This window comes from Ursus arctos, unplaced genomic scaffold, assembly GCF_023065955.2.
Source record: "Ursus arctos isolate Adak ecotype North America unplaced genomic scaffold, UrsArc2.0 scaffold_8, whole genome shotgun sequence".
Classification (NCBI taxonomy): Eukaryota; Metazoa; Chordata; class Mammalia; order Carnivora; family Ursidae; genus Ursus; species Ursus arctos.
In genome coordinates, this window is record NW_026623100.1 from 38,363,121 (window position 1) to 38,388,565 (window position 25,445).

Here is a 25,445-nt window from a genome sequence, read left to right on the forward strand (position 1 = left end):
GAGCCGCCCCGCTCCGGCCCCGTCCTCGCCCCAGGGACGCCTCCCCGGAGCCTGCTGCTCCGCCGGCTCGCGACCCTCGCCGGCCCGGTCCTCGCCGCGCTCCACCAGCCTCCGGGGGTCATGCCACCAGCGGGCCCTTCTTGCCCAGCCTGGGGACGCCCGGGGTTCTCGGCCCTCCGATCTGAGCTGCCCACACGCCAATGCCCGTCGCGCCCTAGGTAGGACATCTCCCTTGCCGTCCCCACCGCCGGCAACCTCGCTTCCAAACTGGAGAGTGTGGGTTTCTCCCTCCAGAGCAGGGGAGCCGTGGAGGGACTTTAAGCAGGGGAGTCGTGTTCAGATTTGCGTTTTAGAAAGATCGTTCGGGCTCCTGCGAAGAGGAGGGGCTGTTGGGGGCTGACACAGGACAGAAGTTCTGAGGCTACCGCGGCGGTCCGGCTGAGATTTGAGGTCTCAGCGAGAGCTGGGGCAGCAGGGATGGAGTAGTGCATCTGGATACTTGGGAGGGGAAGGGAAGGGAGTGACTGGATTGGGCGGCGAGGGTGAGGAAGGGGTCTGGCGTGGACAGTGCAGTGGGTGGAGGACAGCTTGGAGGTTTGGAGTGAGGGGCGCCGACAAACTTCGTTTTGGTTTTCCCTGCTTTAAGGTGCCTGCAGGACCCGGCAGCAGAGAAGTAGCCCGGAGCCACAGACCGTGGAATCCTGAGATTGCAGTGGAAGCTGCCGCCCTGAGGACGGGTAAGATTATCCAGCAAACCTGCCCCACCTCTGGACTGATTCAGACAGACGTTGAGGCCAAGTTTCGAGCGAGCCCTTTCTCTCTCTAGCGGTCTATTTTGGCAGCGTGTGGTCTGGTATACCCTGCAGGCTTCCCCGGTTCTTTTTGCTCTTGCGTTCCAGCCTGTGCAATCAGTATGTTCATCCAAGCGCAACGCTTGGATGAGCTGGACGGACCTACAGTTGCTCTTTGAAGTGATCACCTAGATATATGCTTATTCGGTCCAGTATTGAGTGACTTCTGTTCTGGGTCTCACAATTTCTCCTTTGGATTACTCTAATAACCTCTCTCACATTTTCCGCTTGATTCCTTAAACATCATGGTCGGTGGGATTAGGGATAACTTGCTAACTTTTCATTTTTCTTCACAGGTATAATTTAAATTACCAAAAATATGTTTCCCATTGTGTAGTAGTCAACCGCCCTTTGCTCCTCATACCACGTGGTTCAGATGAGGTGGACCTATCCCCAGCTCCGGGAGTGGTCACATGACCCAGGTCTGGCCCCTCCGGCCAGATTGGTTTGAGTTGGTGGCATGACCTGAGCCAGACCAGTGAGAGTTGGTCTAGAGACTCCTCTGGCACTAAGGAAAAGAAACGGTCCTTTCCCCCTGAGTTTCTAAACTGTTAGAGGGCCCCGCGCTGGTTGCCATCTTTGTAATCCTATGCGCCAAACCCATTCTGGGAAATGAAGTCAATACAGAAGGAGTTGTTGAGATGTTTGACTCTGTTTGTCACGTAGTTCCAGAAATGAGCACTAAAGTCATTTTAGTTGGATGGGTTTGTCACTTGTAAGATACCCACGTTAAACTCACTGATTTTGCCAAATTCCTCCTTTATTGAAAATCAGTACTTTTGCTTATCTTCAAACTTCCTCTTCCTCCTAATTTCGTGATTGCTCACATTATTGTTATTTTGGACCATCACTCTGCCCTAGTAGTCTTCCCTTCACGTCTCCACACTGCTGTCAGAGGCATCTGAAGTGAAAACCTGTCCATGATTTGCTTATCTAAAATCTTTCTGACCCTCCCTCACCTACTGGCAAAAACTCAAATTCTTTCCTATGATTTAACCCCTACCTACCTGTCCCTCTGACATCCACCCTTCAGTAATACTGGACGGCTGGTACCTCCCCGTACAAGCCATGCTACAAGCTTGCTTCTGCGGTTCCCCACCTTATAAGCCAGTTTAAGAGTTGTTGTTCTCCAGGCAGTCACCTCTGATTGCCCCACAGTAAGCTTAAGGGCCCACAACTTGTGCCTAACTTCTATTGCACATGTGGCAATCAGAGAACTCTACCAATTTATGTAGGTGTCTGTTTTTCCCAGTGGTCCCTGAGCTCCAGCCCAGGCTCTTGATTTAATCCTCTTTGTCAGCTGCCCAGCATGGCATAGAACAAAAAGTTCACACACTAGGATTACTGAACAGAGCTGAACAGTGGTTTAGCCATTCTAGCTCCAGAGTGTGAATCTGAACCTCTTTAGGAAAGGATCTGCAGAACAATCTCACCAATCTTAGGCTTCTAATTAGTTCCAACTTAACATTTCAAGTGTAACTTTTTATGATAGAAGCAAATAAAAGGCCAGTTTTACTTTGTTATGATTAAAAGTAAAAAGCTTTAGTCCCGGGAAATGGGTCTGTCCCTTCTGCATTTACCCTTTTTCGCCGTGAACTTGAGATTCTCTGATCTTCACTTGTATTAGTCCACGGTCACTCACACTTACATTTACGTCTGAGCTAATCGCAAAAAAATCCTTCAGGAGGATCTCTTTGAATACATCTTTTTTTCACCTCATAGGTATGAGTATAAACTGCAGTCATTTTGTTTTTTAGAGACTCGTAGCACTCGTGAGCACACAGAATTTTTACAGATGCATCCCAGAGAAAAAGACTGGCCTCGCTGTGAACTAGCGATTTGAAGTCAGAGCATTTGTGCCACCTTCTGAAAAACACTGAAAAATTCTTCACATACCTCTCAGTTACCACCCCCTTGCCAGGTGGCTATAAGGATTAAATAAGATAATCTGCTGAAGGACTCCCCCAAATGGGTAGGTTCCCCTAAAGAAGTGATTTTCAAAGCGCTCCTCAGCCACAGGAAAAGAGCTTGGCCAGAATCTGAGTCAATAATTGACTTCCTTCACTTAGCCAATACACTACAAAAAATGTCAGCTGAGCTGAACAGCGTGCCCAGAAATTTACATTCTAGTGAAAACTCCCTTGTCTTTTCACACAGCAGGAACAAAAAGTTCAGAGCAGGAGCCAGTCCAAATTTTTCAAACATGCAGCATCAATTTTGCTGTAAACTCTAAACCTTCAAGTAAAATCCACAAACTTCCCCAGCCTCTCTAACAGCCAGGACAGAGGAATATGACCTAGGATCCACGGAGTCTGAGGCGCCCATATATTTGTTTAATTTGTCACCTGTGTACACTTTTTGTTAGGAAGAGACAGGAAAGGAAGAGAGTCTTAAGTAAAATTGTTTTTTCTAGCCAGGGCTGATGCATCTAGCTTTTGGGAGGCAGGGATGCAGAGACTGACATCTCACGGCCAGCAATAATGGTGCAGGCTGTAGTGTCCATTCCGAGCCCTTCAGCAATGAGTTACTAGCGAGAGGGCCCAAGACACGGTTTAGACACTGTTCTGGCAGTGTAGCTTTCAAGCCTGACTCTGGCCCTTCCAAAGATTATTTGGGTTATTCTACTACTCATTTATAAAGTTTAAAATAGCTATCAAACCAGACATTAGACACCATTACGTTTTTGTGAGTGATTTTTAATCCTATTGAAATACAACAATCAAAAACTGATCAAGAGTTTATATTTTATACAAAATAGGGAGTATTAACCCATATTATTTAGCCATATTAACTTCTAAATTTTAACTCTAATCAAAAGGTCAGAACAATTCTAGCATTGCTATTTTGAATTAAAATAAGGCACCTGTAATTTGGACCTCTAAAAATAACTAATACTTTCTCCTACAGGAACAAAAACTGGCTGTTTGGGGTGGGCGGTGTCTTGTAGATAGGCTGAACACTCAGTTCAAGGTCAGAAAATCGTGAGTCCATTCTCTCCTCTTCCCTTTTCTCAGTCTCACAACCAGGAATATGCACAAGAGCTCGGCTTGGTTAGTGCAGGAGGAGACTACTAATTTTTGTCTGGGATGGGTTTTAGCCACTGTAATCATAGGCTGAGTTTGTTTCTTGGGGGCTGGGGCCCTAGTATTATAGAATATTTATTTAGGGACTTCCCTTTCCTCTAAGCTTTTAGGAAACATTTTAGCTACTAAATGATAAGCAAAGACAAACTTCTATAGAAGCAAAAATCTTAAGTTTCACATTTAAATAGAAGTGTGAGGGGCACCTGGGTGGCTCAGTCGGCTTGTGTTTGACTTGATTTGGGCTCTCGTCATGGTCTCAGGGTCATGAGATCCAGCCAGTGTTGAGTCTGCTTGCTTCTCTTCCTCCCCCTCTGTCCCTCCCCCCTCACTCAGGGGAATATGCATGTGCACTCTCTCTCTCTCTCAAATAAATAAAATCTTAAAAAAAAAAGAAGCAGCATTGAGACATACTTTAAGCAGTCATTTAATATATTTTATTCTGATGAAGTTACAAAAGTAGATACAAAATACTTTCTTTAAAAGTACAATTAACTGACTTAGAAAAATAGATAAAGCCCCTAAAGTTTTAAAAATACAACATAAATTTTCATGTAAAGAACATTTAAAAATATTTTAGATGGTAACCAAGACTAACTTATGCCAACTATTGCTGATGTGGACCAAACACAGAATGTTCTATAAAAAAACCCTATAGCACACTGGTAATCCATTTGGGTTTACAAAATACTTGTTTGGAACAGAATTTGAAAATGAGAAAACCCAAGTGAATTTCAGTGCAGCTGCTTCAATAAAGCAATTACACTGCTATCACGTGGAATACCATCCCCCAAAGCCTGTTACCGTCTGAAAGAGCAACATCTAATGTGAACACACAGGAAGACTGAGGGACAACTATTTTCCCTCTTTGCCAGAATTCTACAATAGTAAAAATCAAATCCACTTAACTGAACTGACCTCAGGAAGAGAGACCATCCCTGTTGAAGGGGCTCGGTGTTTGGGGTCTCCGCCAGCGTCAGGCCGGAGTTCTCGGACAGGAGGCAGCCTCCCGTAGCCAGGGAGGGAACCCCAGCACCAGGACTGCTGCTGCTCAGAAACGAATTTCTCAGACTTGGACTCTCTGGGGCGGATTTGCTTATGCTGATGAGGTAATGATGTTATGTTTAGAAGCTCCACTTCTAGGACAACCTCATTGCTCCGAGAGAGCGCCAACAGTGTAATCAGAAAACCTCCACAATGTCTGCACAAGTTAAAGCCGTCAGCGGATCGCTCCTCTTGCCTCTGCCCTACTAGGAAAGCCTGCCTTTTGTTATCAAAGGCCTGATGAGTGCACATCTGCATTTCTCCAGCAGGCAGTGGCTTACAGAAGCCAGGGCTCTACAAGGCTAAGATGAAGGGAAATTTGTTAGCTGGCAGCCCTCTAAAAATCATTTTATTCACAGTCTGGAGAATAAAGAAGACACTTGGCTATCAAAACAAAAACCGTAGTATGAGGAAGTTTCAGTATTTAAACAAAAGTCTGCACGTCATTGTCTAAAAGTTTTTTAAAGGCCCGGAAATGAAGCACCATAGGACTACCTGCGTAATTTAGCAAGCACTCTCCCACCCCACGACAGTGTCAGACGCTGACAGGAGGTGACCTCTGATTCGGAGGGCAGGGAGGGTTGTGGAACAGGCAGAGCCCAAGCACAGGAAGATAAATCACAAGGGATGAGTCCAAAACAGACTGATTTCTTCCAACTCTTCTCAAAGGCTGGCCCTCTAGCCCGGTCAGGAGGCCTCCCCCTCTCCCCTTTCTCCAGTTCTCTGCTCGCTACTCCCTGGCTTTAGATGGGAACAAGTAGTGTTAACTTAATGGTTAGGTGCACTGTTGGGTAAGCCTGATTAGCCTGGGAACCTGGTAATGTGTGTTTATTTTAAAAAAGGACATTCTGAGTCTCAAATTACTGACAAATTTTTATTTATGTCTAGCATGTGACCATCTTTGGTTTGTTGGGATGGACTCATGAAGAGAGGGAGGATTTCTATCACTGAAAACTAAATGGAGAAAAGAACTCCTTTAAGAATCATTTGAAATATGAGAAATGATGGAAAGTACAATCCTGATTGAGAAATAGAATTTCATTCCTTGAAGACTTAATTAAAGCCAAAGTTGAGAGGCAGTAACATTCTGGGTGGCATCTGGAAACCTGCTTTCTTGTTCATAAACGACCCACACAAACACACAGAACTCCAGACAGGGACCTTTAGATAAGCTTAAAACATGGAGTGTGGAATGTTTCAGAGGGCTTTTCTCTCTTTTTTTCATAAGGGATTATACCAGTTTTTAATTCCTGAAACAATGATGTATGCTTTCAGCCTAAATAGATGAAAGGTTTTGTTTCCTTTAAAATTCTGTATATCTGGATATGAAATTGAGTTACAATAAAAATGGAGTTCCTAAGCAATTTTTTTCTTTATACTTTAGTGGAATAATAAAAATAAATAACAACAACAACAAAAAAACCCTAACCAATCTAACCTTTTATCAAAGCCATCAAGGGAGTTGGTGAGCACTCTGCAAAAATCCCAGCTCTGAAATCACACAGAATGCTGGACTTCAAGCAATGCCAGTCAGACAAGTCTTCAGTAGACTTATGCCCAGTACATTCTTGACAGGCAGCTGGAGTTTACTAAGTTCTAGAAACCTAATGAAATAGACCTTTATTTCACTAAAGGGGAAGATTTTTTTTTAAAATCCCAGTAGAAATAGAAGAATTTCAAGTTTTGATACAAAAACAATTAAAACAGGATTAAACCACTATCAGGGCTCAATCCATCCTTTGACCACTAAGAGAATGAAGATCTTTTACGTATTCCTCCCATTTTGTTTACACACTTACACACACACACACACACACACAGCAGCACACCAGACTTAAGCCGTGTTATAAAATGTGCACACCTTCAAGGTTTTTTATTATGGTCTTAAATGTTATCCTTGTGGGGGTAAAGTTTGGGCATTTCTGCACTACTCTTAACTAAGTCTCAAGTCACAATACAAACACATAGAAGCAATTCCTGTTTTTGTTTTAAAGGACACTCAAAAGAAAATAATCAAGTACTCTGAGTACTTCCTTTCACTCTCCTTTGCAGGATCTCAGGGGCTCTGAAAAACAACATGAATGAAAATAGTGGTTCTGAAACCTAAATTTGTCATAATTTTTTGGAGTTTTCTTTCTTAGCCAAAAGCTACCTATTAAAATTAATCTGAATGAAGCATTTCAAAATAAAAATGTACAAGACTATCCTTACATGCTTTAAGAAAATTATTTCTGATATACATATTCCTAAAACTTTAGACAGGTTTATGTGAATAAAATCCCAAATAAAGATTAAAAAATAAAGTCATTTTAGAAATAACTCTCGTTACTCCCATACCACATCGGTCATATGAGGATTTAAACTGCAATCATGGATTCTGAAAAAATAAAACATATATATATAGTCTTACCTATAAAAACACTAGCATACAAACTTCAAACTAAAAGGTTATCCAAAGTAACACACAAATGCTCTAAATCTTAAGGAAACTTAAAAATACCTCTTCTATTTGTAAATAAAAGCAGAATAAAACTGATCTGATTGCATTATTAGGTAATCTGTCCTGGAAACTTGTTAATAAAGTATTGGCGGAACTTCTCAATAGCCATTATGCTAGAACCTGAAGCACTCAATCATTTTCTTCAGTAAAAGAATAAGTAAACTAATAGACTGCATGTTAGTCATCACATATTACAACGAAGTCTGACCTGACAATAACAGGAGTGGTCACACAGCACCTCAGACTCGGCGCCTCTTGAATTTCTCACGGAAGGATCAGGCCAATCCACCTGTGGGACAATTTTATCAGTAGACACAAACAACAGGTGTCTTTTTATCCTGTTCTCTTAAAGTCTGTATCACTAGTCTATAACAGATAGCAATGAGATAGCTCTAGCAGATGAAGCAAGAGGGTAGCTGTGTTCTAGAAGAAACATTTATCTGTCTTTCGATCCGAGCTTCTCAATTAATTCCTGAAGAGGTGCCAACTCACGCCTATCAATCAGATTAAACTCCTAAAAAGAGAAGAGAAGTAAAATTTAGAAACAGGCCTAAAATTGAAACACTATAAATGTCATTCAGAGAAGGGATTCCCAGTCCTGGTTTTTTGAAATCCAAAAAAATGATGAAATGATCTCTGTGCACATTTTTAAATGGGATCATTTTTCCTCACTTTTTAAAATATAGGGGACTTACCAAAGAAGCAACTGTATGTATTAGCATGAGCCTCACTGCGTAAAACATTAAAATCAAACCTGCATATATGTTTGCTGTCGTTCCTAGATCTATACTATACCTACACCCGCAGACCTGTGTGTCTATACTCCAGCTATGCTACTTTTCTATACTCCGTCTGTATCATATCTACCCTGTGTCTGTATCTACATACCTGTATCAGCACCTATACTCTATCGAGACCCATGCCATGCAACAATCTCAGAAGGAAGACAGAAGAGCACAGTACCTTCTCTCTTGTGTGGCCCATATAATTGAAATACACAGTATCTACTATAAAACTACTGGCTTTTCTATCAAAAAACAGTATCTAGACAGACATATATGTACATTTTGCAGAGAATTATATCTCTCTAAAGTTGCTAAAGGAGTCTCAATTCTCTAATATCTTTCTCAAACAACGCAAATTATTTTGATTTTAAAAAGTTCGAATTCCAATTCAGGCCCCATTAGGTAATAGGCCACATCTTTGAAGGGGTTGGTCCTTTTTGAAGTTTCTGGCTGCTGACTTCATAAGATTTGGCCTGAAATGGGACTTCTGGAAGCTTAAACCAAGAGAGCAGCTAACAAGTTCATCCAAAAGTTTCTCTCCCAGGCACAGACATCTCATGAAACAATCGCCAACGTTTTTCCATAGCATCTCTTCACTCAGCAGCGGTGATGGAACAGAACGGTGTGGACAAGCTGCCCTGGGGTTCTGAACTGTCATATCCTAACCAGAGACCTGGCTGGGGCAGCCAGAGGCAGAAAGCCCAAAATGGGGGTGATGCTTTCTATGTTGCTGTGCCCACTAACAAAATAACACGGAAAAGAGCTCTACTTCTACTTTGCTCTACATCTATAAATTAGACAACTCTATAAATTATGAACAAATGAGTCCAAGTCAAAGGACAAAGAAGTCAACATGGTTCAACTTACCTGAACAAAGAAAATAAAGTGCTTAAAGGAGGTGTTGAGGTGGGCCTCCTCTTGCAGCTGCATCACAGAATCAAAGTGCTGGTGATAAATATGGGCATAAACCCGGAACAGACGCTTCAGAATGGTCTTTGCCACAGACATGAAGTTTTTGGGAAATGGGACACCTGTAATCAAACACACATATGTACCAATTGTCTTTTACGTAACTGAACAGCAGAAGGTTTAGAAGCTGCATAAGCAACTCCATCACACAAACACACACATTCACAATATAAGCCTGTTTTCCATATAAACATTTTTTTAAAAGGCAAAGAAAAAAAAATCCCAAACATAAATACATGAGGTATCCTCACGTAAGCATACTTTTTCTGACTGCCCTAGAAGAACAGGCACTGGAATCAAGTTTATAAGGTGCTGCTGAATCAAAGTTATAACAAACATAATTTTAACTGTTTAATACTGGAGAGTTTCTTCCTAAAATTAACGCAACAAATATTTTGACTGTAAATAAAACTTTTATTTTTGTAATTCGTAACTCTAAAAAAAATTTTTACACACACACACACACACACACACACACTCTACTAGGAGTGAAAACTAAGCAAGAGAAAAAGGCATTATAATCTACTGTCTACAAAAAGTATTTATCTTCTGAATTACTCTGAAAAACCCGTCTTCTTTCTTTAATTAGGAGTCCCCAACTTTTTATCTTTTCAAAGTGCTATTTTCATTTTCCTGTGGAATACAAGATAGGGACAAACTTCCTGAAAAAGGGAGGAAGAGCACCTCACTATTTTGCAAAGAAAATAAACACTTCCTTAGAAAAGAACCGGGAAAGGGTTTGGTAATCTCTCTCCAAGCAGTGCTGGTGGGGATGTGACTGCTCCCATTCCTGAGAATTCCGGCTGACAAGATCGAAGTCTTAGGAAACAGGGACAGTAGAAAGACAATACAAGTGGCACTGAGTATAGTATATAAACACATTAAGAAGTCATCAGCTTCCAAAATAACCTAGATTAGACAGCTTTAAAGGCTATTCCACAACACTACTCAAGGAACATTTCCTTTTCTTCAATCTTTTAGAAAACAAAGGTTAAAAACTTTTACCTTTCCTACATTTTAATTTATTTCTTAACCAGTCCTTAAAAGCCTGAAATTTAGTGTATTCTGCTCTTGCAGAATTTTTCTGGTCCCTGCCCCCACCCCATCTTAGGTAACAATTGGGATTTGCATTTTTTTTTAAAAACTGTATTTATTTAAGGTAAGCTCTACCCACAATATGGGGCTTGCACTCACGACCTCCTGAGATCAAGAGTCAGTCGCATGCTCTACGGACTGAGCCAGCCAGGAGCCCCTAACAACTTGCATTTTCAAACTTTATTCTGGAGCTTGTGGGCATGTTTTTCTGGACTGGGGTCTCGTACTCACATACTGAAAAGCTGGATTTTTAGGTCAAACTCCTTCTCTCAGAATTTACAAATATGCATCTTGCTAATAAAAGGAACAGTAATAATTTAGATGTATTAGTTCAAAATGAGTAACAGTTCTATCTAATCAGAATAAGTAACTGGGAGAAGTAAGATGTAGATAATAGCCTAATTGAGGGGGGAAAGGATTCCAGAACGTTAGGCTGGATTACTGAAGAATGGAAAGCCGAGAAAAGAGAACAAAGTTTTAAGTATTTTTTATCTTCCATAAGCGGAAGACTTTAACGAATAAAGAAACAGAAGTAACTGGTCTTAAACCAAGCACTTTCCGAGCTGAATTGAACAGCAACATTCAAGCACGGTCAATATACAATAAAGAATCTGTGAGAAAGGAAATAAATGGTTTAATAATAAAATAGAAAACCTGACCAATAGCAAACAGACGGGGTGTAACATGATACACGAGTTTTTCTCCCAAAAGAGCCACTAATTGGACCGCAAAAAGGAATCTGTTAGGGTCTGAATATTTGTGTCCCCTCAAAATTCCTATGTTGAAATCCTAACCCCCTACGTGATGCTATTAGGAGGTGGGGCTCTGGGAAGTGATTAGGTCACAAGGGCAGAGCCCTCATGCGTGGGATTAATGTCCTTATAAAAGAGGCCCCAGAGAACTTCTGCTGGCTCCTTCCACCATGTGAAGACTGAGAGGCTGGCAGTCTTCAACCCAAAAGTGGGCTTTCACAGGGACCCAACTATGCTGGCAGCTTGATCTTGGACTTCCAGCCTTTAGAACTGAGAAACAGATTTCTGTTGTCACAAGCCATCCAATCCCTGGTAGTTTTGTTATTAGCAGCTCAAACAGACAAGACAGAATCCAATGTTATTTGTAAGACACTCTTAAACTAAAAATGAAAAGACTGATCTCATCCATAAATACCGATGCCAAATTTTTTTAACTCTTATTTTTTTTAAAGATATTATTTAATTATTTGACGGAGAGAGACAGCCAGCAAGAGAGGGAACACAAGCAGGGGAAGTGGGAGAAGAAGCAGGCTCCCAGTGGAGCAGGGAGCCCAATGCTGGGCTCGATCCCAGGACCCTGGGATCACGCCCTGAGCCGAAGGCAGACACTTAACGACTGAGCCACCCAGGTGCCCCGCAATGCCAAAATCTTAATCAAAATATTAACAAATAAAAAATACTCTCCCAGTAAAACATTTAAAAAAATACTGGAGAAAACCTTATGGTAAAAAAAAACAGACACTGGGAAAATATCATAAAACTCAACAACCATACCTGCTTTTTTAAAATTTACACACCTCTAACCAAAAGCAAGATTCCTGCTTACTGCTGAAGTACGAGAAACACTTGCATAAAAGTAAGTACACAAGAAAAGGAGGTCTGCCACATCATCACCATTACTCAGCACTGCTCTGGGGCAATGAGATAAGAGTTACACAAGAAGTATCCATATCAGAAAGGAAAAGGCAAAATTAATATTACCTTAGTATGATGTGATTGTATACTTAAAAAACTCAAGAAAACCAACCCAGAACAACTGAAGCAATCAGAATCAGATGGTCAATTTCTGCAAAATTTTATATAAAAATCAAAAGCTTTCCTATATACTAAACAATAACCATTGGGAAGCCAGATATCAATTTAAAAAACCACAAAACGTCTAAAAATAAACTTAAACTTGAAGTATTAACATAAAGTAAACTATAGAACTTTACAAGAGGAAATTAAAAAGAACAAAAAAAAGAAGAAATGAAGAAATGTACCTTGTCCTTGGGTAGACCCAGTTTTGTCGAGAGAACAAGACTGCCTATGTTAATCTACAACTTGAATGAAATAATAATCAAAATCTCACAAATATTTTTATTTTACCTTGCCAAAATGATTCTAAGTTCTTTGGAAGAACAAATATCCCAGAATAGTCGTGAATATTCTGAAAAAGAAGAGCAAGGAAGAGAGACTAGCCCTACAAGATGCTCAAAGATACAGGCTATGGTAATTAAAACAGTGTGCAATTCCTATAGGAACAGATGAAGAGACTGAAAGACTCCAAATTATGTGGCAATCCGGTGTACACATATGATAACCCGGGGAGAAAAGACACATGTGTTTGATAAATGGTACTGGACACACTGATTAGCATTTATAACTAGAAAAAAAAATAAAGGGAGCCTTAAGAAGAAAATTTCTGGCAAGAACAAAGATTTAAATGTAAAAACCACAAAAGTACTAAATGAAAACAAGGATATTTTTGTAATCTTGAAGTAGGGAAAAGCTTTCTAATCATTATATTAAAATCCACACAACATAAAGGAAAAAATTAATAGGATAAAGTAAGAAAGTTACATATGGCAAGAATATCTCAAGAACAAAATAAGACAAAGGCAAGCTGAGGAAAGATACATATGACATATATGTCAAAGAATTAATACCCTTACCATACAAAGAAACAGACAAAGGATAGAACAGAAAACACACAATGATCAATAAACCAAAAAAATCTCAATGTCATCAATATATTTTGAATGTACATTCAAACTTATTTACCCAAACTGAAGAGATTAAAAAATGAGTAGCCAACCAGTACTAGTGAACAAACACAGGCATACACAAACATGGATGGAAGGAGTATGCATTTACAATCTTTTTGGAGAGGAATCTGGCAGTCTTTACATTTTAAAGTAACAGTATTAAAAAGAACGCAACATATTTATCAGTTAAAAAGGAAAACAGTTCAACATTAACTCACCAATCTTAGAAGGAAAAAGAGTTTCATCATCAAGCTGATCCTGAACCCAAGTCATCAAATAGTCAATGTATTTTGGTGCAGAACATTTGATTGGCTTTTTAATATTAGTACCATCTGCCCAATGATATTCGTATCTGGAGAGAAAAAGGTTTTACTGATAAAGTTTTCAAAAACAGTAACAAATATACAACTTGTAATCAAAGTAGGTCTACATTTTGTAAATAACTTAAAATTACTTCAAGTTCTATTGAAGGTTACTCAGGGTTCCCTATAGAATTACCTGAAATAGGAGAGTTATAACTGGAAGACAAGAGGAGGATAATGTGGCAGCTGACAGTGCCAGAATGGATGTTTTTTTAACACAGCCCTGGGAAAGATAAAGGAACTACACATTCCTGGCAGAGGGTGCTAAGGACTGGGTCAGGGACAGATGGATCTCCCACATCCTGCAACAGCTGGCCATCAAGGTATCAACAAGAGAGTCAATATAATAAGACTCTGTTTCCTGGAGGCGCCTGGGTGGCTCACTATGTTAAGCATCTGCCTTCGGCTCAGGTCATGATCCCATGGTCCTGGGATCAAGCCTGGCATCAGGCTCCCGGCTCAGTGGGGAGTCTGCTCTTCCTCTCCCTCTCCACCTCCCACTGCTTGTGCTCTCTCTCAAATACACAAAATCTTTTAATAAATAAATAGTAAAAAAATAAATTCAACTGGAAAAAAATCCAAAATCTTAAAAAAAAAAAACAAAAAAACAGACTTTCCTGGAGAGGGTATGAAAGAAACACCCTTAGGCATGCATCTTTTCCTCCCTCCCTTTGCTGAACTAGAATGCATAATAAGACTTCTGCAAAACTTCACTGTGTGAAGCATTTAAGCCATAGATAAGTTTAATTTTCTTATTTATTTTTTTTAAATTTCTTTTAAGGAAGTCTGAGAAATAAAACTTAACACAAAATAAAAACATCCCTCCAAAATACTGTAATTAAAAATAGAATTACAAACTCACTGGAGACCTTTTTTTTCTCTTTATACCTGTAGCAGATTCAGGAAAGAATTTTTTCCCAAGGGGTAAGTATCTTGATACCATGTATCATCACATAAAATCAGTCATTTATTATTGGGAAAAAAATTAGAAAGAAACACTAAAACATTAATCTCATCACACCTTGACTTAACATTACTAAGGGTGATAAAAAGTTCCACGTTTCTTAATGTTTCTTAAAATTTATCATAGTCAATTTTTTTTTTTTGAGAGAAAGAGACGGCACAGGTGCATGCACAAGGAGGAGGGGAAGAGGGAGAGAGAGAATCTCAGCAGACTCCCTCCTGAGCACAGAGCCTAACAGGGGGCTCAATCCCATGACACTGAGTTCATGACCCGAGCCAAAATCAAGAGTCAGCCAGCCACTTAACCAACTGAGCCACCCAGGCACCCCTATAGTCAAATTTTTTCAGTCTAGCATCTTTAAGCCAGATAATTAAAGCAGCACCATTTGGACATAATTAACACTAAATAAGCACAAGAAAAAAAAATTGAACATTCATCACTTAGTATAATGCAATTAAATACTAATACCACATACCAAAATATTTAGTAATAACTAAAAGCTTATAGGGAAGTATTCAAGAACTCATAAAATTGAACTGCTTTTACAGAGGCAAACAGATTTAAAAAAAGGTTTTATTGTTTAATTTATATCAATTAGTGATTAGCTATATTTAGTACTTCAAATGCCTACGTAACAGGCAGTACATATACCTTGGACCTGCAGACATGACTGGACAGCTGGCTTCAGTGCAGAATTCTGTAATAGTTCCATACAGCATGTTGATCTGGTTGAAGAAATCCACAGCTGGAAACGTAATAGCAGAATTGTGTTAAAATGTTTGTGCAAACACAATAAAACACCCAACCTGGCAGCTGAAGGAAAAATGGACAATGCCTTCTAGTTCTTGAATAAATCCTTAAGAGAGGCAATGATGCAGAGGTGCTGCACACTGAAAACAGAGCTACCCTCTTTTAGCCCCGAAGTGGACCCACAACTCTCTGGTCAACTCATCTTCGACAAAGCAGGAAAGAATATCCGATGGAAAAAAGACAATCTCTTCAACAAATGGTGCTGGGAAAACTGGACAGCCACATGGAGAAGAATGAAACTGGACCATTCCCTTACACCATACACAAGCATAGACTCAAAATGGATGAAAGACCTCAATGTGAGACAGGAATCCTTCAAAATCCTTGAGAACACAGGCAGCAACCCTTGACCTCAGCCAAAGCAACTTCTTCCTAGACACATCAGCAAAGGCAAGGGAAGCAAGGACAAAAATGAACTATTGGGACTTCATCAAGATAAAAAGCTTTTGCACAGCAAAGTAAACAGTACACAAAACCAAAAGACAACCGACAGAATGGGAGACGATACTGCAAATGACAAGTCAGATAAAGAGCCAATATCCAAAATCTACATAGACTGTATCAAACTCAACACCAAAAGACCAAATAATCCAATCAAGAAATGGGCAGAAGACATGAACAGACCTTTCTCCAAAGACGACATACAAATGGCCAACAGACACATGAAAAAGTGCTTAACATCACTCAGCATCAGGGAAATACAAAGCAAAACCACAATGAGATACCGCCTCACACCGGTCAGAATGGCTAAAATTAACAAATCAGGAAACGACAGATGTTGGCAAGGAAGCGGAGACAGGGGAACCCTCCTACACTGTTGGTGGGACTGCAAGCTGGTGCAGCCACTCTGGAAAACAGTATGGAGGTTCCTCAAAAAGTTGAAAATAGAGCTATCCTATGACAGCACAACTGCACTACTGGGAATTTACCCCAAAGACACAAATGCAGTAATCTGAAGGGGCATGTGCACCCCAATGTTTATAGCAGCAATGTCCACAAAAGCCAAACTATGGAAAGAGCCTAGATGTCCATCGACAGATGCATGGATAAAGATGATGTGGTGTATATCTACAATGGAATATTATGCAGCCATCAGAAAATGAAATCTTGCCATTTGTAACGACATGGATGGAACTAGAGAGTATTATGCTAAGCGAAATAAGTCAATCGGAGAAAGACAATTACCATATGATCTCACTGATATGTGGAATTTGAGAAACAAGGCAGAGGATCATAGGGAAAGAGAGGAAAAAAATGAAACAAGACAAAAGCAGAGAGGGAGATAAACCATAAGAGACTCTTGATCATAGGAAACAAACTGAGGGTTGCTGGAGTGGATGGGGATGGGAGGGATGGGGTGGCTGGGTGATCGACACTGGGGAGGGTATGTGCTATGGTGAGCACTGTGAATTGTGTAAGACTGATGAATCACAGACCTGTACCCCTGAAACAAATAATACATTGTATGTTAATTTAAAAAATTCCCTTCTCTTTTTAAGTTGTCACATCTAAATTAACTTTTAATATATATTCACTTTAATATAGTAAGTTTTCCAGCACAGAACAGCAGGAAAATAAAATCTTAGCAATAATTCTAACTTAATGGTGACTATTATATCATTAGAATATATAATTTAATTATATCCAAAGGAATGAAAAAAATCCATTGTTTCCTATTGATCGGGACCAGACAATACTATTTGTGTTGGGAAAAAGCAGAAAGCATTGTAGAAAATTCTATGAAGGAGAAGGTGTATCAGCTGAATCAACAGGCATTGAAAACATCTTATCATAAAAAACCTGAAGCCTAATGCATACTGAGGACATAAAAAGGACACTGGAGACTCCAGCTACCCGAAGGGACAAAATTGAAAGGAATAATAAACGACATGTAAGCGTTCAGAGAACAGGCAGCATGTTGAGGGGCTGAGGTAGTCAGGGAGCACTTCCTACAGGAGCTTCAGCTAGATGTGAAAAAACATGGAAGAGGAAGGGGGTAAGAAATGAACGTATCTGAGTCAAATGTTCCTCTGCAAAGACACCCACATAAGCCTTGGAAAGTTTTAAAAAATGTTTTAGTTCCCCGTCCAAAGGAGTACCTAAAAACCAACTAGGGCTTTTCCACGTTTCTTAAAAATGTGGATAAAAAAAAGCTCCATCTTGTCAAAAGGAATTTTATATAAAACCCCCTCACTTCTTTTTTTTTTTTTTTTTTAAGATTTATTTATTAGAGAGAGCGAGCAGGGGAAGGGGCAGAAGGAGAGAGAATCTGAAGCAGGCTCCACGCCCAATACAGAGTTTGATGTGGGGCTCGATCTCCCAACCCTGAGATCATGACCCGAGCAGAAATCAGAGTCGACGTTTAATTGACTGAGCCACCCAGGCGCCCCTAAGCTAATTTTAAAAGATCAGGAATTGCAATAAGTTCTGTGAGGAAAATAACACAAGGTGATGAGAAAGAAAGTAACAGAAGGAGAAGGCTTTTCTGAGGAGGGGACGTCTACGCTGAGACCCGAAGAAGAGGAGAGAGCAGCCATGAAAACTCCCTCACTTCTAAACCTTCCTCTTACTTAGTCACATTTCTAAGAAAGTAATACTTAGGCACTCAATATTTATTCAAAACAAAGAGTATGCCCAGATAGTGTGCTGGTTTATTGGTCTAAAGCAGCTGTTCTCCAAACATGGTCCCTGGATTCCCCTGTTTCAGGGGGCATATGTGAAGTCAGAGCATTTCAACTGCTCCTTTCACTCTGATTCTCTCAGGAGGCACAGTGGAGTTGTCCAGAGGCTCCTGAGGTGGGACATCACAACAGACTGAAGGCAGAAGTGGACAGGACAATCCAGTTGTCTCCTATGCAGCCAAATGTGAAAACAGATTTCTAAACATGCACAACAATGCCACACTTAATACTAAAATTCATTTTGGAAAACACTCATTTTTCATAAAAATATATTTATGTTAACATGCAATGGGTTTGTTATTTTTAGATGAATTTAAAAATAAGTATTTAAAATTTCTCAGTTTTAATTTCTAACACAGTATCACTAGATACAAGCTACATAACTGAAAGGTCTTTCAGGTTCTCAATAATTTTTTAGAGAATATAGGGATCTTGAGGCTAAAAGGTTGGAGAACAGCCTCTCTACAGCAAAAAGCCTCAAAGAAAAACTGAAGGCTGAAGAAGGCCAACAGATGCCTTCAGAAACACAGATGATAATTTGAGTTCAGGTTAAAAAACCCGGGAAAGGTCTTGTCTGAATACACAATGCTTCACAAGGTTCACAAAGATCTACAAAAACGTACAGTGATAAATCTTCATCCCAACCACTCCAGCTTCCCCCTACAGATAACCACTACATTTTTTTTGGTCTCCTGCCCCCTAAGCACCTGTATCCTGTCTTACACAAAAGATTCAACATATCACATAGTTCTGCACCTTGTTTTTTCTTTTAGTAATATGCATAATGGCTTTTTAATGTACTGAAAAAAAAAAAAAAACTTTTCTTAATATGACTCCTAGAAAGTTTTAAATTTGTAGCTCACGTTATATTTCTATCAGACAGTGCTGATCAAAGGAGTGATTATCAACAGCTGAACAATACCACATAACAAGACAGCTAGACACTATGGAGGGCATTATGGACACTGCTGGAAGTATATGCCAACACTCAGTCTTCCAAATAAACAAATTCAAACCTGAATTTGAGCAACACTCCAAACCCATACTAATGTGGGAGCCACTAGCCACATACGGCTACTTACATTAAAATTAAATTTAAAATTCAGTTCCAGTCACACGAGCCGCATTTCAAGAGCTAAAAGGCCACAGTACAGATACAGAACATTTGCATCATTGCAGGAAGTCCTACTGGGCAGTGCTGCTCTGATCTACCATTTATAGGAAATAAAAGGAAGAACAGAACATGATAATGGATGCCTTGGGGATACAATCAACAAAATTCATACTGTGGGAAATAAATGAACTGGTTTCTTCAACAACAACAAAATAGCAAGGAAAAAAAAACTGCAACGAGGGGAAACCTGTGAATTAAGAGATTCAAGAAACATTACATATAGGCCTTATTAGTCCTGATTTAAACCAACCGTAAATTTTTTTAAAAAGAAACATTTAGAAGACAATCAGGGAAAATGTGAACACTGACTGGATATTTGCTAACATAAAGGAATGGCAGTATTGTCATTATCTTTAAAAGGGGGAGTTCCTGTCTTTTAGAGATATGGAATATTTATAGATGAAATAATGTTTTTGGGATTCACCCCAAAACAATCAGGGTGAGGTGGGCTGGCTGGGTCTCAATGCCAGTGTGGACAAAGTAGGGGAGAGACAGATGAGTGGGGAGAGGTGGAGAAGGGAAGGAGGTGGGGAGGGAGGTATTAAAATATGAAAAAAAAATAATAATAATCAGGGTGAGATACAGAAGCATGAACTGGCCATGAATCGACTGTTGAAACTGGACAATGGATGCCTGGGGATTCACTGTACTAGTTTCTCTACTTTTTTATGTTTGAAATTTTCCATCAAGAAGTTTAAAAATTCCTGGAACATCTGAAATTCCTAACAGATTTAAACCTTGTCATCTGGCACTGATCTCACCTCAAAAATGATAGGCTCAAATACGCAAATCCCTAGCCTCAGTATATATAACTTACCACGTCGTGCCCTCATTTTCTTGAACTTGAGTGACTTTCAGCTCATGGGTCCCTCCTAATTTCTCCCAATCTCTCAATGTCCTTCTGACTACTCTTAAGCCACAACCATCACGTCACTGCCCACATGAACTGCAATGGACTTCTGTGTATACGCAGGCAGATGAGAGCTGCTGGGAATTGGGGGTGCAATTATGAAGATGGGCTCCATGCAAAGTCATGGTCTACCACAGGTAGAATTTTGTATTCCAATCTTTCATTTGACCTTATCCAATAATTCCTACCATTCCATCCTCAGAAATTACCCCAAAGCTCTCAACATTTCTCCTCAGGTGTCTCTATCCAGCCATACGAGCTACATACCCAAGTACTCTGAAGAGAACAGAACAGTTTTGGATGTATTTGTACTTAGGAGTTTCTTTACAGATAATCCATTATACTACAACAGTTATACCTGTAAAAGAAAATTCATTAACAAAAAGATTTTAGCAAAATTCTTCTATACAGCAGCAAAGCTGAATGTTATTAGAAACTTACTGTTAACAGCAATCCATTCATTGAGGTCCTCTCCCTCTGGCAACATAACAGCTTGTCTCAGATTCCCGCTTCCTAGAGTTGCTTCTGCATGTTTTAAGAGTTCATACTGATGAGAGCCCTCAGGGATATTCTTCTTTGGTTTGAATGTTTTAGAAGAGCGGCTACTGCTGTTAGGTTGAAAGTAAATCAATTTTTATCTTAGGACTGAAAGCAGAATGGCATAATTTTAGGCATACAAATTGTTCTGAAAATAAAAAAATACTCCCTGAAAAGTGGCAGGATGGGGAGGGGGTGATGATCACAGAAAAAGAAGGCTTTAAATTTTTTTCCTCACCTAGATTCAGGATTAGCAACACAGTTGCCTACAGAACGCAACTTTGCTATGCCTCATGAAGTAGTGTGGTGTAATAGGATTCCAGTCCTTGATCTGCCACTAATTCTGTGACTGTCTGAGAAAACGAACTTCCTTTTGGCTTCAATTTCTACCTATAGAAAATGGTGGGGGAGGGAGGTAGCCCTAAGTTTGAATAGCTCAAAAATCCAGTCTGCTGTATCAAAAGATTTGTGATGCCATCAAAGCAAATCACAGATGTAACATTAACATTTTGAAGTTACTAGCAGGGAAAATAACTGAGAGACAACTGGTTACTGCAAAAAAAAAAAAAAAAAGTTTTTCTGTAAGGAAGCTAACAGGATATGAAACCCAGAAAAAATGGAGGGGTTTCTAACCATAAGAATTAAAATTTCCATAACAGAACAAAGAGACAAGTAACAAAAAAAAGTACCCACAACATGTATTACAAAGTATTAACTAAAAAAAAAAAAAAAAAGAGTATTAACTAGATAATAAAGGGCTTCAATAATCTGTTAAGAAAAAGGTAAGGAATCCTTTAGAAAAATGGGCTAGTGATCAACAGGGAACTCAAATAAAAATACAATGGCCAATAAACATATGAAAAACCGTTCAACTAAAATAATTTATTTTTCCTTAATCTGAATGTCAGATTACGTTACAACAACTATATTAAGTGTGAGCTAGGGTACAGGGAAATTAGTATTTTAATACACTTGATGAAAGTGTAAAGGGTATTTTGGGAAGGCAGTATTATAAACAGTATCTATAAACACGGAAGTGCTCCCAATCCATCCCTTCTAGGTATCCCTCCTAGATGTGGATAAGGATGTGCTTCCCAAGATTGGTTTAAGAGTGAAAAACCTGGAAACAATCCTAAAACTCATTAGAACAGGAATAAAAAATTTGATCTATCCATAACATGGAATACTACATAGTTAAGAACAAGTTACAGCTACATGTATATCTCAAAGTCATAGTTAAACATACTGAAACCAAATGTACAACAGAAGCCCATCTTGTAAATACATACAAAGTGTCAGAAAGGGGGCACCTGGCTGGCTCAGTCGGTAGAGCATGCGGCTGCTGATCCCGGAGCTGAGTTCAAGCCCCACATTGGGTATAGAAATTACTTAAAAATAAAATCTTAAAAAAAAAAAAAACTAACATGAAATGATGTCTCAAGATTCAATATGATCTTCATCTAAATTAATACTTTTGTGGGGCACTGGGTGGCTCAGTCAGTTAAGCTTTCAGCTCGGGTCATGATCCCAGGGTCCTGGGATGGAGCCCCACATCGGGCTCCATGCTCATCAGGGAGCCTGCTTCTCCCTCTCCCTCTGCCCCTCTCCCCCACTTGTGCTTTCTCTCTCGTTCTTTCTCTCAGATAAACAAAATCTTTAAAAAAAAATTTTTTTTAGGGGCGCCTGGGTGGCTCAGTCATTAAGCGTCTGCCTTCGGCTCAGGGCGTGATCCCAGTGTTATGGGATCAAGCCCCCCATCAGGCTTCTCCACTGGAAACCTGCTTCTTCCTCTCCCACTCCCCCTGCTTGTGTTCTCTCTCTCTGGCTGTCTCTCTCTCTCTGTCAAATAAATAAATAAAATCTTAAAAAAAAAATTTTTTTTTAATTCTTACAACTCAAAAACAAAAAACAACCCAATTTAAAAAATGATCACAGGATCTGAAAAGACATTACTCCAGAGAACATATACAAATGGCCAACAGCATACCCAAAGGTGCTGACCATCGTTAGTCATTAGGAAAATGCAAAGTAAAATCACAATTAGATAACATTTCACATCCATCTGGGATGACTATAATCAAAAAGACAATTAACAAGCGCTACCTATGGTGTGGGTAAACTGAAACTCTCATACAGTACTGGTGGGCATGCAAAATGGTGCAGTGCTTTGAAAAACTTTGGCAGTTCCTCAAAAGATTAAACATAGCATATAACTCAGCAATTCCACTTCTGGGTATTTACCCAAGAGAAATGAACATATGCATCCAATAAAAAAATCTGAACACAAAAGTTCATAGCTGCATTATTCATAATGGCCAAAAAGTGGAAACTCAAATGCCTGTCAACAAAAGTTTAAAAGAAAAACACAGCGTCACATTTCAAGCCAAAAAGTAACTAAGCAACTGAGCATCCACGAACCAACCACTAACTAAACATTAACTCACAGGAAAAAGACTTCGGGGTGGAGGGAGAGACTGTTCCAGTAATATGGAGATTTACAATTACAATCTAAATCATACAAACTTTCAGACATGGTAATCATACTGTGTAAACCGTATTTCTAAAAAATAATTGAAAGGCGGGGAAAAAACATTTTGAACAAGGATATTCTCAGTAGTGCTATTTTGTAATAGCAAAATACTAGATAGAATCCAAATTGCCGTGTATTGGTTTGATAAGATTTCAAATCCACTTGTTTATAACAGGTGAAATTTATTTTAATCCACTTGTTTAGGACAAAGACAGAAAAAAGGTTTTCATGTAAGAATGAAGTAAATTGTGTCACGATGTCATCATCTCATCTGTTCTCACCCGTGAGAACTCAGTAGTTCAGCTGCTGAAGGGGCCCGCTGGGGCTTATCAGTGAAAACTTAACGAAGAAGCAACTAAGCTAGGAGACATTCTGACTATAAATACTATAAATTTGTGCGGAGTACTCCAGTGTGTTCGGTCTGGGCAAAGTGACGCTTTGCTGATCTAAACAGCTCTCTGAAAACCTGGAAGCAACTGGCCCCTGCCAGGCAAATGCCCAGACCAGAAGGAAAATCCACTTGCTGGTCAACGCCAGCGCCTGGCAACAAGAGCTTTCACATTAGTGCTGGCAGTGGGACCTCAGCACTGGGCTGGCTAAGCCCAACCCCTCTTCTCAGTACCAACTCCCGTAAAGGTACATCTCAACTAAACTTGGACTTTATTTCTTTCATCTCTCCTTGTCTGGAACAATAGTGTATTTAATCTATCACGGACTTGGAGTATTGCATTAGTTTAATAAAAAACACTATCCGGTATGCTATTGGCCTACGAAATTCCCACAGCAAACTTGTGTTAAATACATTGCCCACAAAGGCAAACTCAGTCTCTGAGCATGTGACCCCCAAAGCAAAACATTCTCACAATAAGGAACTGGATAAACTCTGTTTAAGGAACGCTACGTACTTTAATAAAATTTAATAAAAATGTCAAATATGTGAGTGATGTCTTCACACAACCCATAAATTTAAGTAATGTAACCAGGTAGAGAGAGCCACCTGAAAATATTTTCAGCAGCATTGTTGGAGCTATGCTTCCCAAACCTTCACATGCTAAGAATCATCAGAGAATTTACAAAAATGTCCACTTAAGCCTCATTTGGGCCCCAGACCTTATCTCTAAAATAGGATTCTACCCAGGAAAAGTTCATTACACAAAGCCACAGTGGTGCCTGGCTGGCTCAGTCAGTAGAGCACGCTCCTCCTGATCTCAGGGTTTTAAGTTTGAGCCCCATGATGGGTGTAGAGATTACTAACTAAAATCTACACAAAGTCACAAAGCGGGCTGAATCCGAATTGGACAGGAGTCTGCAGGCAAGGCCGCAGCTTAACTTTAAGCTTCTCAAACTGCGGCACTCCACGGTTTCCTGGGGCAGCGTCTTTCCGCGGGGGTAATTTAATACTGAAGATAATAAAACTTGACAGACGGTGGAGTAAAAAGCTAAGTCAGCATGGATCGGTACTAGAAGGCTCCAGACTTGAGAGGAATCTGGAGCCCAACGGCGGGGCTCGGGGCTCCGCCCCCAGGTCGTCCCTCCGCCTTCAGGGGCGCTGGGGCGGAAAAGTTTGGAGGCACTGCCGGCCTCGGGGCCTCTCTACTCCGCAACCCTCTCGCTCCGCTTCCTTTGCCTCGACCTTCACCTCCGTCTGCCTGGGCCCACGTCCGGGCCTCTCCCGCGGCCCGCGAGGGGAGAGGGCGGGGGGCGGGCAAAGCAAACGTCCGCCACTCCGACCCCGACCCCGGGGCCCTGCCCTCTTCTCAGGCGTCAGCTCGCCCCCTTCCTCGCCCTCGCCCTCGGCCTTCAGCCCTCGGGGCCCTCGGCCCGGCCACACTCACAAGAGGAAGCTCATCTTCTATCCTCGGAGGGGAGGGGCCGCTGGCCCCCGCCGCGGTCTGGATTCGGAGCCCGCGCGGGAACCACGAGGAAGCGGACAGTCCTCAGCTCGCGGCCAGCGGAAGCACCGGTCACCGCTGCTCTGAACCGAGGGTCGAGCCGGTGCAAGTAGCTGCGCTAGCCTCCCCCACCTTGCCGACCCGAAATGCGGAACCAGCAAAATCTCGCGAGCGAAGGCTTCGGCACGCCCCGCCCCTGCGAGAGGGACTCGACGCACCCCTCTTCGCCCCGCCCTCTCTTAAAGTTCAGCCAATCAGCGGCCTCCAAGCCGGGACTTCCTCCTCCTGGGGGCGTGGTCAGTTCGTGGTCCCTGGCCTGGGGGAGTGGCTCACCTTGTGTTTGGTTCGGGTGGTTGCGGTTGGTTTGCAGGCATCGTCTTGATAAGGCTGGGGGTCTCCAAAAGCGCTGCAATTTTTAAGAATTTATTTTGCTTTTAAATTAAGATATAATTCACATAACATGAAATTAATGCTTTAAAAAT

At 40.6% G+C, this 25,445-nt stretch overlaps 1 protein-coding gene and 1 long non-coding RNA gene across 3 annotated transcripts; one reads left to right on the forward strand and one right to left on the reverse strand.

Moving 5' to 3' along the window:
- The first annotated feature begins 10 nt into the window (after nt 1-10).
- On the forward strand, nt 11-18,161 carry LOC130543126 (uncharacterized). Its single transcript, XR_008958184.1, has 3 exons — nt 11-218; nt 647-737; nt 18,003-18,161. It is a non-coding gene; the product is annotated as an uncharacterized LOC130543126 (long non-coding RNA).
- On the reverse strand, nt 4,346-25,164 carry MOB1A (MOB kinase activator 1A). Of its 2 annotated transcripts, none has more exons than XM_026482666.4 (6): nt 24,907-25,164; nt 20,446-20,612; nt 15,081-15,174; nt 13,322-13,455; nt 9,128-9,291; nt 4,346-7,989 (listed from the first exon to the last, which is right to left on the reverse strand). In XM_026482666.4, the coding sequence occupies exons 1-6, from the start codon at nt 24,918-24,920 to the stop codon at nt 7,912-7,914; spliced, it is 651 nt and encodes a 216-aa protein (XP_026338451.1). In that variant the 5' UTR covers nt 24,921-25,164; the 3' UTR covers nt 4,346-7,911. The 2 variants fall into 2 exon arrangements, with proteins under 2 accessions (XP_026338451.1, XP_044248086.1); XM_044392151.3 differs by having other exon boundaries at nt 20,446-20,609; nt 24,907-25,140.
- Between the last annotated feature and the right edge of the window lie 281 nt (nt 25,165-25,445).